This window comes from Microtus ochrogaster, chromosome 10, assembly GCF_000317375.1.
Source record: "Microtus ochrogaster isolate Prairie Vole_2 chromosome 10, MicOch1.0, whole genome shotgun sequence".
Taxonomy (NCBI): domain Eukaryota; kingdom Metazoa; phylum Chordata; class Mammalia; order Rodentia; family Cricetidae; genus Microtus; species Microtus ochrogaster.
Genome location: NC_022016.1, coordinates 43915840 through 43928682, shown reverse-complemented (window position 1 = coordinate 43928682; position 12843 = coordinate 43915840). Strand labels below are relative to the sequence as shown.

At 47.6% G+C, this 12843-nt stretch overlaps 1 protein-coding gene across 1 annotated transcript in view; it reads left to right on the top strand.

The window, feature by feature from the left end:
- Sdhb (succinate dehydrogenase complex iron sulfur subunit B) overlaps window positions 1-11278 on the top strand; it is a 15372-nt gene extending 4094 nt beyond the window's left edge. The window contains exons 2-8 of the mRNA XM_005352919.2: window positions 3825-3958; window positions 6248-6333; window positions 7677-7813; window positions 8487-8603; window positions 9044-9145; window positions 10357-10479; window positions 11108-11278. Coding sequence (XP_005352976.1) covers window positions 3825-3958; window positions 6248-6333; window positions 7677-7813; window positions 8487-8603; window positions 9044-9145; window positions 10357-10479; window positions 11108-11185 — 777 coding nt within the window. The 3' untranslated portion in view covers window positions 11186-11278. The remainder of the gene's footprint in view (window positions 1-3824; window positions 3959-6247; window positions 6334-7676; window positions 7814-8486; window positions 8604-9043; window positions 9146-10356; window positions 10480-11107) is intronic.
- Window positions 11279-12843: the final 1565 nt, after the last annotated feature.

Sequence of the window (12843 nt, the reverse complement as noted above, 5' to 3'; positions counted from 1 at the left end):
TTCCAGAGGTCCTGAGTTCAATTCCCAGCAACCACATGGTGGCTCACAACCATCTATAAGGAGATCTGGTGCCCTCTTCTGGCATACAAACATACATGGAAGGAATGTTGTATACATAATAAATAAATAAATCTTTAAAAAAAAAAAAACACTTGCAGTTCATTTCCCAGCATGCATGTTCTGTCACTCAGAGCCACCTGTCACTCACAGCTACCTACCTGTAATTTCAGCTTTCACAGGTCCATTGCCCTCTTCTGGCCCCCACAGGCACCATGTGACACACGCTCTGCATACACATGAATAAATATGAAATAGACTAGCATGGTGGCGCACACCTTTAATCCCAGCACTCAGAAGGCAGAGGCAGGCAGATCTCTGTGAGTTCAAAGCCAGCCTGGTCTACTAGCAAGTTCCAGGACAGCCAGGTCTAGATGTGAGACCCTGTCTCAAAACAACAGGATTCTTGCTGATTCATAGCCATGGGTGGTAACCCACTTGGAATGTGGAGACTGGAAGATCAGGGGTTTAAGGTCCTTGTCTACATAGTAAGTTTGAGGTGTGTCTGAGCTATGTGAAGCCTTATCTAAAGGGGAAAAAAAGGCTAAATAAATCTAAAAACCCTATATCAATTTCAGTCTAAACCTAGTCCCTTTTGAAAAGTGTACCTGATGAAATGTCTTTGTAGAAACAAGTATTTAAATAGGAGAAAGGTGATGTGAGGCTCCATTGCAGGTAACCTGTCATCCCAGCAGGCCTGGAGGGTATCAGCTGAGCATGGGGGCTCTTACCACCCTCTGAGGGTACTGGAGAATTCACCTTCCATACTGTAGGACCATAACCCGGTGTGTAGTATTGTCTTAGCACTCGGGAGCAAAAGCCAGAGGCTTGCCACATGTTCAAGGCCAGCCTGGGCTGCACTGGAGCTGTTATCTCAAAAAGACACACAGATAAAAACCAACAACAAGCAACCAAAGCCAGGGATGGTAATGCCCACCTTAATCCCGTAACTTGGGAGCTGAATGCCAGAGAGTAGGGACACTAGGTCATTCTCAGCTGTATAGTGAGTGTGGGCCAGTCTGAGTGTAAAACAAAAACAGCCGGCCCCTGCATTAGGCAGTTACGTTTCTATAATGCCGAGGTTCACCTCAAACTGACTGTAGGGCCAGCAGATGGTGGTCCCTGGGTGCTACAGAGTGAGGATGGCGAGGTGGCTGTGGTAGAACAGACATCCAGGTGTTTCCATCAGGAAAGAAGCTCAGTGCTGTTACAGATGCATGTGGTCTATAATTTTTCCAAACTAAAAAATAGTCATGTGTTCTCTATTTAGTGTATGGGGGTACACACGTGCCTAGGTGTGCATGTGGGGATCAGAAGACAACTAGAGTCAGTTGTCTCCACCGTTATGTGAATTCTAAGCATATAACTCAGGTTGTCAGGCTGGTGATAAGTACAATCTTACTGACCTGTTTTTACTTGTATTTTTAGTTATGTATATGTGTGTGTGAGTATATGCCTGTGGAGTCCAGAAGAGGGCGCAGAAGCCCCTAGAAATGGAATTACAGGTTGTGAGCAGTTTAACTCTCCGGTCCCCGGGTGTGTGTGTGTGTGTGTGTGTGTTTGGGGCAGAGTCTTACATTGTATCTAGCCATCCTGGTTGGCCTCCAACTTACAGACGTCCACCTGCCTCTGCGTCTAGAGCGTTGGGATTAAAGGTGTGCGTCACTGCACCTGGCTATCTCAGGTTATTTTTTAAAGGAACTCACTTTTTAGACCAGGCTAGCCTCTGGCTGTCTTGATTGGCCTCCAACTCACAGATCCACCTGCTCCTGCCTTCCAAGTGATGGGAGTGCACCACCACTTCCTGGCAACACCAAAAGTCTTTACTTTGAGTGAAAAAGTGGACATGGGATGATGAAAAAGAGACCATTTTGGATGGGCAAGAATACTCTAATTATGGTAATACTACTTTGTTAAAACTCATAAAATTATGTCCTTACCCAGTAACTATGTTGTGATGACTTCTGCCCTCCTAATGAAAACAAAACAAAGAACAAGGTTATTATTAAGTGAGCTAAGATGAGTTACCTCCCTTTCACTTCCTCTGAAATAGCACAGGAGAGTTGGAGGTGAAGCACACGCCTGGAGTCCCAGTGCTGGGGATGCAAGAGGATTTAGAATTCAAGACCGGCCTACACAGGAAGTCTGTCTCAAGTGAACAAATTATATATATATATATATCAGAGGACATTAGCCAAGAGTGTCTTGCAGCTGCAGCGAATGGGTGGAATGGGGCAATGGGGCTGGGGTTTCTTCCCAGGAAAAAACTTCCCTTGGTGCTTATGCAGATTGATAGGGAGGTGAGATGTAATTTTCATGTTTACTTTCTTTTTTTTAAAAGATTCTTTTTATATTTTTTAATTAAAAAAAATTTACTTTTCATTTTATATATTAACCCGCTTCCCCTCCCCCCCACTTTCTTTTTCTTAGGGGTGGTGGTGTTGAAATAGTATCGTGTAGCCCAGGTTGGCCCTGAACTCCTGATCTTTCTGCCTCCGCCTCCTAAGCTTCAGGCCCCTAAATGTATTTTAAGCCTCAGGTAGGGGAGCATTTTTTAACCTGCAAACCATAAATGCCCTAGCCACCTTGAGACATGTCTTGTATCGTTCTGTAGACAAATTGAGACTTGGTTTATAATTGATATTGGCTCCATCAAAGTCCTCGTCCCCTCCCAGTAGCAGGACCACAGAAAGCTTGTGGATTCTGCCTCGTTTCACCTGCTGATAGGGGACAGGGCTTCAGGGAGTGCAGTCAGCGTCTTGGGTGATTGACACAGCCTGCACTGCAGCAGCCTGTGTGACTAAATAACACCGTTTAATGAGCCAGCTTGGGTGTTGTGTACTGTTCAGCATTGGCTCAGTCCTTGCTAAGCCTGTGTCAGAAGCTGTCTGTGCACAGAGGCCTGCACAAGGCGTGCCGAGAGGTGTAGATGTAACCTGCCCACCTCCAGGGGTGTGTCATGTGAGGGGAGGACAAGGCTAGGGATGGAGCTCAGTTCTTACCAAGCATGAGGTTCTGAGTTCTCGTCCCAGCTCCTCAGACAGCCGCAAAGGTCCACACCTACAGTTTAAGCACTCTGAAGTGCAAGGTCATCCTCAGCTACATAGTGTGTTCAGAGCCATTTGGAAACCCCTTTCTAAAACTAAAGGGGTCAGGGAGATGGCTCATTGGTAAGAACACTTTATAAGACTTATGACCTGAATTTGGCTCCCCAGAAACCACATAAAAGCTGGGCGTAATGATGCGTGTCTGTCAGTCCACAGCACCACATGAACCGGGCATTGTGGGGCATGCCTGCACTCCCAACAAGGGGAGTAGATCCAAGGGCCTGTGGCTGAGGTTTCATTCTGCTGAGGTGTGGTAGGGCCATCACGGGGCAGAACTTGTTTGTTCCCTACGTTTATTATGTGTTCGGGCATTCTTTATCTTGTTCTCCTTACCAGGTTTTTTTTTTTTTTCAGTATGAGTTTTCCCTGGGTTTAGGAGGGGTGCTTTCTTTTCTGCTTCTTTCTTATTTATTTATTGGTTTTTCAGACTAGGTCACTCTGTGCAGTATTTCAGACACGTTTTTGTCTCGCTGTCACCTTAAAATAAGTTCCTTGGAAACAAGGCTTTGTTTTACTAAATTCTGTGTCTCTATGCCCTGAGCCATGGCTGGCATAGCAGCGTGCTTCACCCAGTAACACATTTATCATGCCAGCTAAGTGGAAAGAAGTATCTTGCATTTTTAAATGTTTTTCTTTCTTCTTTTTCTTGGCTTTTTCAAGTTTCAGGCCTGCCGAGGGGCACAGACAGCTGCTGCTGCAGCTCCCCGAGTCAAAAAATTTGCCATTTACCGATGGGACCCAGACAAGACTGGAGATAAACCCCGAATGCAGACTTACGAAGTTGATCTGAATAAGTAAGTGTCTGTGCCAGCCAGGTGCTTGGTAAGGAGCAGGCCGGGAAGGTATGCTTTGGTTCATGGTTAGGTCTGGTTTGTGGTGCCAGAACTAAACCCAGGACCTCATGTATGTTACGTTTTACCACTGAGCTATGCCCCCTCTCTAAAGGGGAACTCATAATTTGATATAGGGACATACTTTTCAGGATCTAAGAGACATAAAAACCTGATTTTCTAATGTTTTGGAATCTGTCTTCTGTTTTTAAAGTCAGGTAGATGTCTATTTGAGAAAGATAAACACCAGATACCAACCACTGAAAAATTCCTTCCTTGTGTTCTTCCAATTACTTTTTCTTTCTTTCTTCCTTTCTTTCTTTCTCTTTTTCTGTTTTTTATTTTGAGAGAGTCTTACAGCTCAGGCTGGTCTTGAACTCATGTTATAATTGAGGAAAGCCTTGAACTTACAATCTTCCACCCTCTACCTACGAAATTCTAGGATTATAGTTGTGAGGTACTGGGATTTAAACCCATAGCTTCATGCATGCTATAGAAGCCCTCTGCCAACTGAATTACATCCTCAGCCCCAAATCACACTCATAGGTAACTGTTTTATTAAGGGAAAAAAATATTGCCAAATAATTAGAGATAAACCGTACAAATCAAAACTCAGTAAACCAGACCAGACATGGTGGTGCACACCTAGCATTCAGGAGACAGAGACGAGAGACAGACAGACAGACAGACAGACAGACAGACAGACAGACAGACACAAACAACAAAACAAAGTAAAAAGTTTGATTCCAGTCTGGTCTGCATGAGCCACAGGACAGCCAGAGCTACATAGTGGGACCCTGTCTCAAGTAAGATAGATACATAGACCCTGTCTCAAGTAAAATAGATAGATAGAGACAGACAGACAGACAGACAACAAAACAAAAAAAAAACCCACCTCAGTATGTGGCTAGTTAGGCATTACTGCGTTTCCTTTCAGGAATATTAGAATAGGCTTTAATCAGACTGACCCCAGGGAGCAGATAGGAATGACCTGAAGGCACTGGAAAGTGACCAGCAGTAAACAAAAATATTGGGAGAATGTGGACTCCACTGTGAGCTGCATAGTTTTCCTCCATGAGGTCAGGCCCCAGCGTGCGTAGCAACAGAAAGATTAAAACTAGGGGAAGCAGGGGACATGGAAAGTGCGAGGACCCTGGAAAGAAGTGAAGAGGAATCCTAAATTCTGTGTGCAGCCTCTTTCCAGTGCTTGGACCTGCCGTGTTGGTCACCTGCTAAAAACAATGAGACATTAATTAACACTCCTCAGTAAAATCTGGTGGGATCTAGGATTGCTAATTATATATATAAAAAAAAAACAGTGAAGGAAGCAGATTGGCTAGGTATGGTAACCCAGACCCCATAATCCCATCACTTGGCCAGTAGAAGCAGACCAGGAATTAAGGTTATCCTCAGCTACATCGCAAATTCAAGGCCAGCCAGGACTACCTGAGACCTTGTCTCAAATGAACAAATAAAAACAGACTTAGAGGCTGTGAAGATGGAGACTCACAGATGCAGGGCCAGGGATGTTAGATTTCCTGGAGCTGAGTCACAGGCAGTTATGAGCTACCCAACATGGGCGCTGGGAACTGAACTCAGGTCCTCTGCAAGAACGGCATGTGCTCTTAACTGCTCAGTCATCTCTAGACTGTTTCATTTTCTTTTATTATCTTTACCATATTTCTTGTGGTGGTTCTGTATTATTTTAACTACCAAATCAGGATCTTGATTTCAAGGCCAGCCTGGACTACCTAGTGAGACACCATCTCAAAAAAACAGAACAAGAGAAAAGCAGGCTGAGGAAATGGCTGAGTGGGTAAGAGTGGTAACTGTGCAAGCATGAGTCTGGGTCCCAGAACCCATGGAGAAAGCCAGGCGATGCTTTCCTGTATTTCCTGGGGGAGCAGACCCAGGCTGGTCCAGGTCTGGGGATTGCTGACCATCAACCTAGCTGAAAAGCAGCTGCTCCAGGTTCATTGAAAGGTCCTGTCTCAAGGGAATAAAGCAGAGCATTAGAGAGAGACTCTAAACAGCATCCTCTGCCTTCCACATGCATACACTACACATACACACAAAAGAATAAAAAAATAACTGCAGTAATTAAACCTTTAAGCAAGTAAGAAGTAAAACTGTAGGAAAAAAATCTGGTGCTGATGTGGTACTGAATGGGTCATGCATCTAGGTGTTCTGACCATGGTACAGTAGCAAAGGATGCTACCTTTGTGAATGCAGCCGAGGCCTTTTCTCTATCAGGTGTGGACCTATGGTGTTGGATGCTCTAATCAAGATTAAGAATGAAATAGATTCCACTCTGACCTTCCGAAGATCATGTAGAGAAGGTGAGCATAACTTTCGTTATCGCTAGACCTTGGCTGGGATTCTGACTCCGGAGAGTCTTGGCTGCCACTGCTGGGGACAGCCTGGAGAGCAATTGCAGCACGGTGAGATAACTCGCTGCTGAGACTAGTACAGCTTTAGGGGTTGCCCGAGTGGGCAGCAAGGGGATAGAGGATATGTACAGAGACGCTGTACATCACCTTCTTTTTCCTGGGAAATGGCTTCCAAAGTTTGAACTGTGATGCAAGTTCTGATTTCCCCTTGAGATCTTTATCTCGAGGTTCCTCTGTCTCGTGGTTCCTGTTAGCTGCCATGAGTGAAGACAGGCTAGCTGGCATTTTCACTATGAGCTCTTTGTTTAGCAAGAGGTGAGATTTTCTTGCTGAGGCTCCTCGACTCTCACTTGTCACGGGGTGATGTGCTGGCGCTGCTCTTGAGACTGAAAGACAATGTCCTGCTCTAACAGCTCTGCATTAGTCTGTGTATCTGAAAATATGTAGCTGAGGGTGTGGAACACTGGACTGGCAGAGTCAGGAAAATCTCTGAGTCTTTGAGATCAAGTTCAGGGCCAGCTAAGGCTACATAGTGAGACCCTGTCTCAAAAGAGGGAAAGAGAAAAGCCAGGCTGTGGTGGACACACCTTTATTCCCAGCACTCAGGAGGCAGAGAGAGGCAGATCTGTGAGTTCCAGGACAGCCTGGTCTACAAGAGCTAGTTCCAGGACAGCCAAAGCTAAAGCTACACAGAGAAATTCTGTCATGGAAAAAGAGAGGGAGGGAGGAGTAATTGCTAGTGATAATGCAACAAAAGTAAAAATGTTTTAAAATATGATTTTAGGCAAAAATAAAATTAATTTAATAGCAATAATTAAAAAGAAAAAACACAAAAGGCAAAAATCACATGGTACCTTGAGGCCCATGTGGCCCTGTGGCTGTGAAGCCCATCTGTGAGCCAGAGCTGTTGTATCTTCATGTGAGATGGGTAGGTGACTACATGAACTTAATATACAGGGGAGGGGGAAATGGGCCTGTGGAGTTACGGGACTCTGCAAGGACCTGTAGCGGGGTGGACATCAGAAGTCGGCACAGAGGCCGTCTCCCTGTCTGTGCTGTGCTGCTCACTAGCCGTGGAAACCTGGGGTAATCAAAGATGGAAGAAGCCAGCTGGAGCTTCAAGGAACTGAGGGTTTAGCTTAGTGGGTAGAGCGCATGGCCTGGTTCAAGTTTGAGGTCCAGGCAGGAAAGAGAAGGGAGAAAAGACATCCTGTTAGCGCAGCTACTAATGATGGTCAGTGTGGCCCAGAAGAAAGGATTGGGAGCCTGAGGTCACCTGGTGTCTCTCTCAGGGATCTGTGGCTCTTGTGCTATGAACATCAACGGAGGCAACACTCTGGCGTGCACTCGTAGGATCGACACGGACCTCAACAAAGTCTCAAAAATTTACCCTCTTCCGCATATGTATGTGATCAAGGATCTAGTCCCTGTGAGTGTCTGTGGCTCTCCCACCTGTTGGGGGTGGTGCAGGTGTGTCCTGCAGGGGTGGTGCTAGCATAGCCTGCCCTCTGTTCTCCAGAGCAGGCTAGGTCCGGGTGTCCCTAGCTACTGTGGCATACGTTACAATCAGACACTCCCTGTGTTCATGGCAAGGGGAATTCCACAGTATCCCCAGAGACATTAGGAACCCCCTTCCCAGGTCCACATCAGTGTGACCTATGTGTGTTTGAAGAATCTAAATGAGAGGTGACATGCCTGGAAATCAGTCCTTCTGAAGCTCAGAGTGCGGGCTTGTTTGATAGGGGTTTAGAACCCCAGAATTGAACTAGCCCCGGAAATAGAGGACTTGGCCTTAACTGCAGAGACTTTGTGTGGAAGATCAGCAGGAAAGCAGCAGTAGTGGGCTTTGCACTGAGCTCCCCTCTCTCTGCTGGCTTCCCTGACTTGGGGCAGCGGGGGAAAGGACTGCAGTTGCCATGTCTTCAGCTGGTGTGGCTAACACTGACCATGTCCCCTTCTAGAACCTTGATTTATCTCAGCCTCTGAGAGTTGGTTTCTGACTATCATAGGGAGGGAAAGTGCAGTGTCTGAACTGACAGCAAGCTGACAGCCCTCCCTGGTAGAAGCTGACCTCTCTCCTACTGCCCTCTCCTTTCCCTCAGGACCTGAGTAACTTCTACGCACAGTACAAATCCATTGAGCCCTACCTGAAGAAGAAGGATGAGTCCCAGGAGGGCAAGCAGCAGTATCTGCAGTCCATCGAGGATCGGGAGAAGCTGGTCATTACTTAAACCTACTGTCATGGTTGGCGAGGGTGCTTTCCGGACGGCAGTAGAACTAGCAGGGTAGAGGGCAGTTGTAGGATAGAGGCCCCAGTGGAAACTTGAGGCCTGCTCAGCAGTCTTCTCTGAGACATGGGGCAGGCTGCCAAGGAACTTAAGTGACCTCTGTGCTGCAGACTGCATGCTGGTTGGGAACCTGAACTTGTTCATGACTCTTAGGTCTGTGAGGGGTTATTGATTATCAAATCTATATACACTGTTGTTGGATGTAAGGGCCCTGAACTCTGATCTAGCAGAGGTTTGCATTTCATTACAAGGTATTTTTTTATGAATCTATTACACTGCCACAAAACACCCTTTCACCAGAAAGCACACTGCAGGCTGGCACTTTGTCGTGTGTTGGTCCCTGGTCTCTGACTTCCTTTCTCTCCACACAGGATGGACTGTATGAATGCATCCTGTGCGCCTGCTGCAGTACCAGCTGCCCCAGCTACTGGTGGAACGGAGACAAGTACCTGGGACCTGCAGTTCTCATGCAGGTACAGTGCTCCCTAACTCAAGCAGCCACAAGTCCTTGAGGATGGTGACCTGCTGCAGGCAGCTGTCTGTAGAGGGATGGTGTCCAGTGACATGCAGTACATCCAATGCCTTGGTCAGGTGGCTCTCAGCAAATCTGAGGTTTTATCTTACCACACCTTTGTAGCAAGGAAGACCATCCCAAAGGGAGGGACCAACTGGACAACTGGTGTGAACTGGATCCCTGGGCTGGGGCTGTGAGGCAAGGAAAGCATCTTGAGGGGCAGCTGCTCATCAGAAGGCAGGAAGGAAGCCTGCCTTTCAGATTTGTGGTCAGTGCTTTCAGAGACTGAAGCAACTCGAAAGACAACTTCATGCTTCTCATTTTCCCATTAAAAAGGAAGCTAAAGGCTGTGTGACCACAGAATAGTGTTGACCGTGCCATGTGCAGCCAGATACACTCAACTGTGCCGCTTGCTCGCTGTCCAGGATCTGAGTTGTTGGAAAGCACATAGGTCTCGGTAACACAGCTGGAACAGGTCCAGGCTGTGGTGAGCCATTGTGAGTTCGCTCATCTCAGGGGATGTGTTGATTGATGGAAAATGACAAGCTGTCCGTGATGGCTATGATAGCTCATTATGCTTGTAGTCCATGATGGTTATGATAGCTCATTATGCCTGTAGTCCATGATGGCTATGATAGCTCATTATGCCTGTAATCCAAAGCCCTTGAGAGGTTGAAGCAAGAAGATGATGAGTTCAAGGCCAGGCTGGCAGCCTTAAAATAACAAACCAGCCAGGCGTCCTGAGGCATCCCTGTAAATCCAGCACTCAGGAGGCAGAGGCAGACAGATCTCTGAGTTCTCCAGGCCAGCTAGGGCTATACAGTGAGACCCTTGTCCCAAACAAAGCATCCATTTATTTGGTGACAGGTTCTAGCACAGGCAGGTGCTATAAGGAGAGGGAAAAGCGTTTAGCGCAGCCTGCCCTCACTAATTAGAACCTGGGACTGTGAAATGAGCCGATGCCGGTACCGTGTCATTACGCACCGAGGTACCAAGCACAGGGTGGATCAAAGGCTCATGATGATCATGAACACACCGAGTTAGGAAAGAGCTCGGAGCCTTCCTGCATGGTGGGCAAGAACTACAGGGCAATGGCAAGGCTCCTACACTCCTGAGCCAAGCCTGTCCAGCAGCTGACGCAGCTACCATCCCCCTGCCATGCTTTCCCAGGCCTATCGCTGGATGATCGACTCCAGAGACGACTTCACAGAGGAGCGCCTGGCCAAACTGCAGGATCCCTTCTCTCTCTACCGCTGCCACACCATCATGAACTGTACCCGGACCTGCCCCAAGGTATGGGCCGGAGTGGCACAGTCACTGGAGGTGGAGAGGGACTGGAATCCCTGTTCTTAGTCACACACACTCTACCAGGTCCCAAGAGGGGCAGCAGGTCTTACTTGTGGATGACAGAGATGGAGGGGACAAGAATGCTGCCAGAAGCCAGTGCTGTGAGAAACAGAGCCAGGGTCCCTCAGCTGTATCACACCTCTGGCCACTGATCTGCTTGAGCCAGTGTGACAGGTCTAGCTGCTCTGGGACTCATGGGACTCTGAGCTTTGGCCTCCCTGGTCACCCTCTTTCCTCATATGCTGTGCTTTCAGCCTCCCCAGCTTAGACCCCAGCACCTTCAGATCTCACATTTCTTTTGTTGTTGTTTTGTCTTGTTTTGAGACAGGGTATCTCTGGGAGTCTAGGGCAGTCAGAGAATGCTGTCTGCCATGGGCATGTTTGCCTGCTGGAGTGAGCCATGCCAGGAGTCGGTGTAACAGACCCCTGTAAACATCAGAAGGGGGGGCAGGGCTGCCCTTGTGGGCTTGCTGGCTTTCGAAGACTGGATCTGCATGCCACCCCTCCTGAGAAGGGACTTGGCCAGCTCTGTTCCCTCCGTCACACCTTACTGACAGTCTTCTCTTTTCCCCAGGGTCTAAATCCAGGGAAAGCCATTGCTGAAATCAAGAAGATGATGGCGACCTACAAGGAGAAGAGGGCACTGGCTTAACCCTCACCGTGCTGAATGTGCCTGTCAGCTCCGACTTCAAACACCTGGATTCTCCAGGAAAACAGCATGTATAATAAACATTTTAAGAAATAAGTAGGTGTTACTCTACATCATTAGAAAAAGCAATCCTGTTCCTTTGCCTTGTGCCAGGGGCATCTTTGTTCTTACAGAGGACTCCAGACCTGAGCTCTGGTGAGGATAAGGGACCAGGGCTGGGGCATTGCACTCACGCTGCCCTTCTGTGAGATGGGACTAGTAGCTGCCCGCCTCGCCTGCCGTGGATCCCTGGTCTCGGTAGTGTTAGCTAGCAGGCATGTGCAGCACCCATCTTCAGTCTTCAGGACTACCTGCTGGTCAGTTTCTCCTTGCCATGGGGACAAGGTTTGAGGTTCTTCCAGCACACAGCAGTGACCCTGACCAGCTTCAAGCTGACTGGTTCCACAAATAACCTTGAGAGACCTTGAGCTGCAAACCTGAGTTCCACGCAGCAGTTGCCCTGGCCCTGCTGTTTACTACATGGGTCTTAGCATGCTGGGCAAACAATACAAAATGGATGGAAAGCACATCAGTAAAGGCAGGATTATAAGTTTGAGGCCAACCTGGGCTACATAGCAAGTTCTAGGCCAGCCTGAGCTTCTTAGTGAGATCAAGGAAAAAAAGAAGGAAAAGTAAAAAGCCTTCGAATTCCCCTTGTCTTGTGTTCTGAGCTTGATTCCTAATGTGCACTCTCTAAAACCCCTTAAAGCCAGGTATGTTAGCGTTCTTACCCTATGACAGGTGATGATAATTCCATATGGCGTGTGTCGGTGAGCACATATGTGTGGCATTACCTTCCACCCCAACATTCACAACCACGGAATAACAGATGTAACCATTTTCGTGTTAAAAGTTACAGGACCCCATTACTTTTTGACTACGTTTCTTCACTGAGCCCCAGCAGACCAAACTAGAGATCAAAATAGAGTAGCTGGTGTCAGAGTTCCATGACACCTACCAGACAGGCAACAGAGACAGTGGTTCATTTCCCAGGCAGGCCAATTTCAAGTGACACAGTCAGTGGTAATCCTGACCGTAGTGATTGCCTGGTGTTCTCCAGGCAGCCCCTTTCCATTGCTCTGTCTCCTGGTCCCACCTTACAAGAATGGTAACCCTGACTGATCCAACAGAGGAGAGATCTTCAACTCCAAAAGGAACTCCTGCTCGGCCCAGGGGTGTATTACTCCCTTTGGAGTGAAGCAGCACTCGGTTCTAGAATCTAAAACCTACCAGGCATGGTGGCCTGTGCCTAGGAGTCCCGCACATAGGAGGAAGAGGCAGGAAGATCTTGAGGTCTAGGCCAGCCTGGGTGAGACCCTGACCCAAAACAAAAAGGGCTGGAGTGCAATTAATTCAGTGGTGGTACACTTCCAGGCTCCAGGTCCCACCCTAACAATAAAAGGGAAAGGATACTCCAGGGCTGCATTTTAAGCAGTAGCTGTAGACTCAGACCATCCCAGAAACAAAGGCTTTTTTTATATCATGAGGCAGGCAGCTAAGAAAATGTCTGACACTCCAGAGAAAGAGCCTTAAAGTATTTCTGAGCTGGGCATGCGTCTAATCCTAGCCATTAGAGGCAGAGGCTGGAGGATTCTGAGTTCCATGAGTTTTGTACTAGCCTG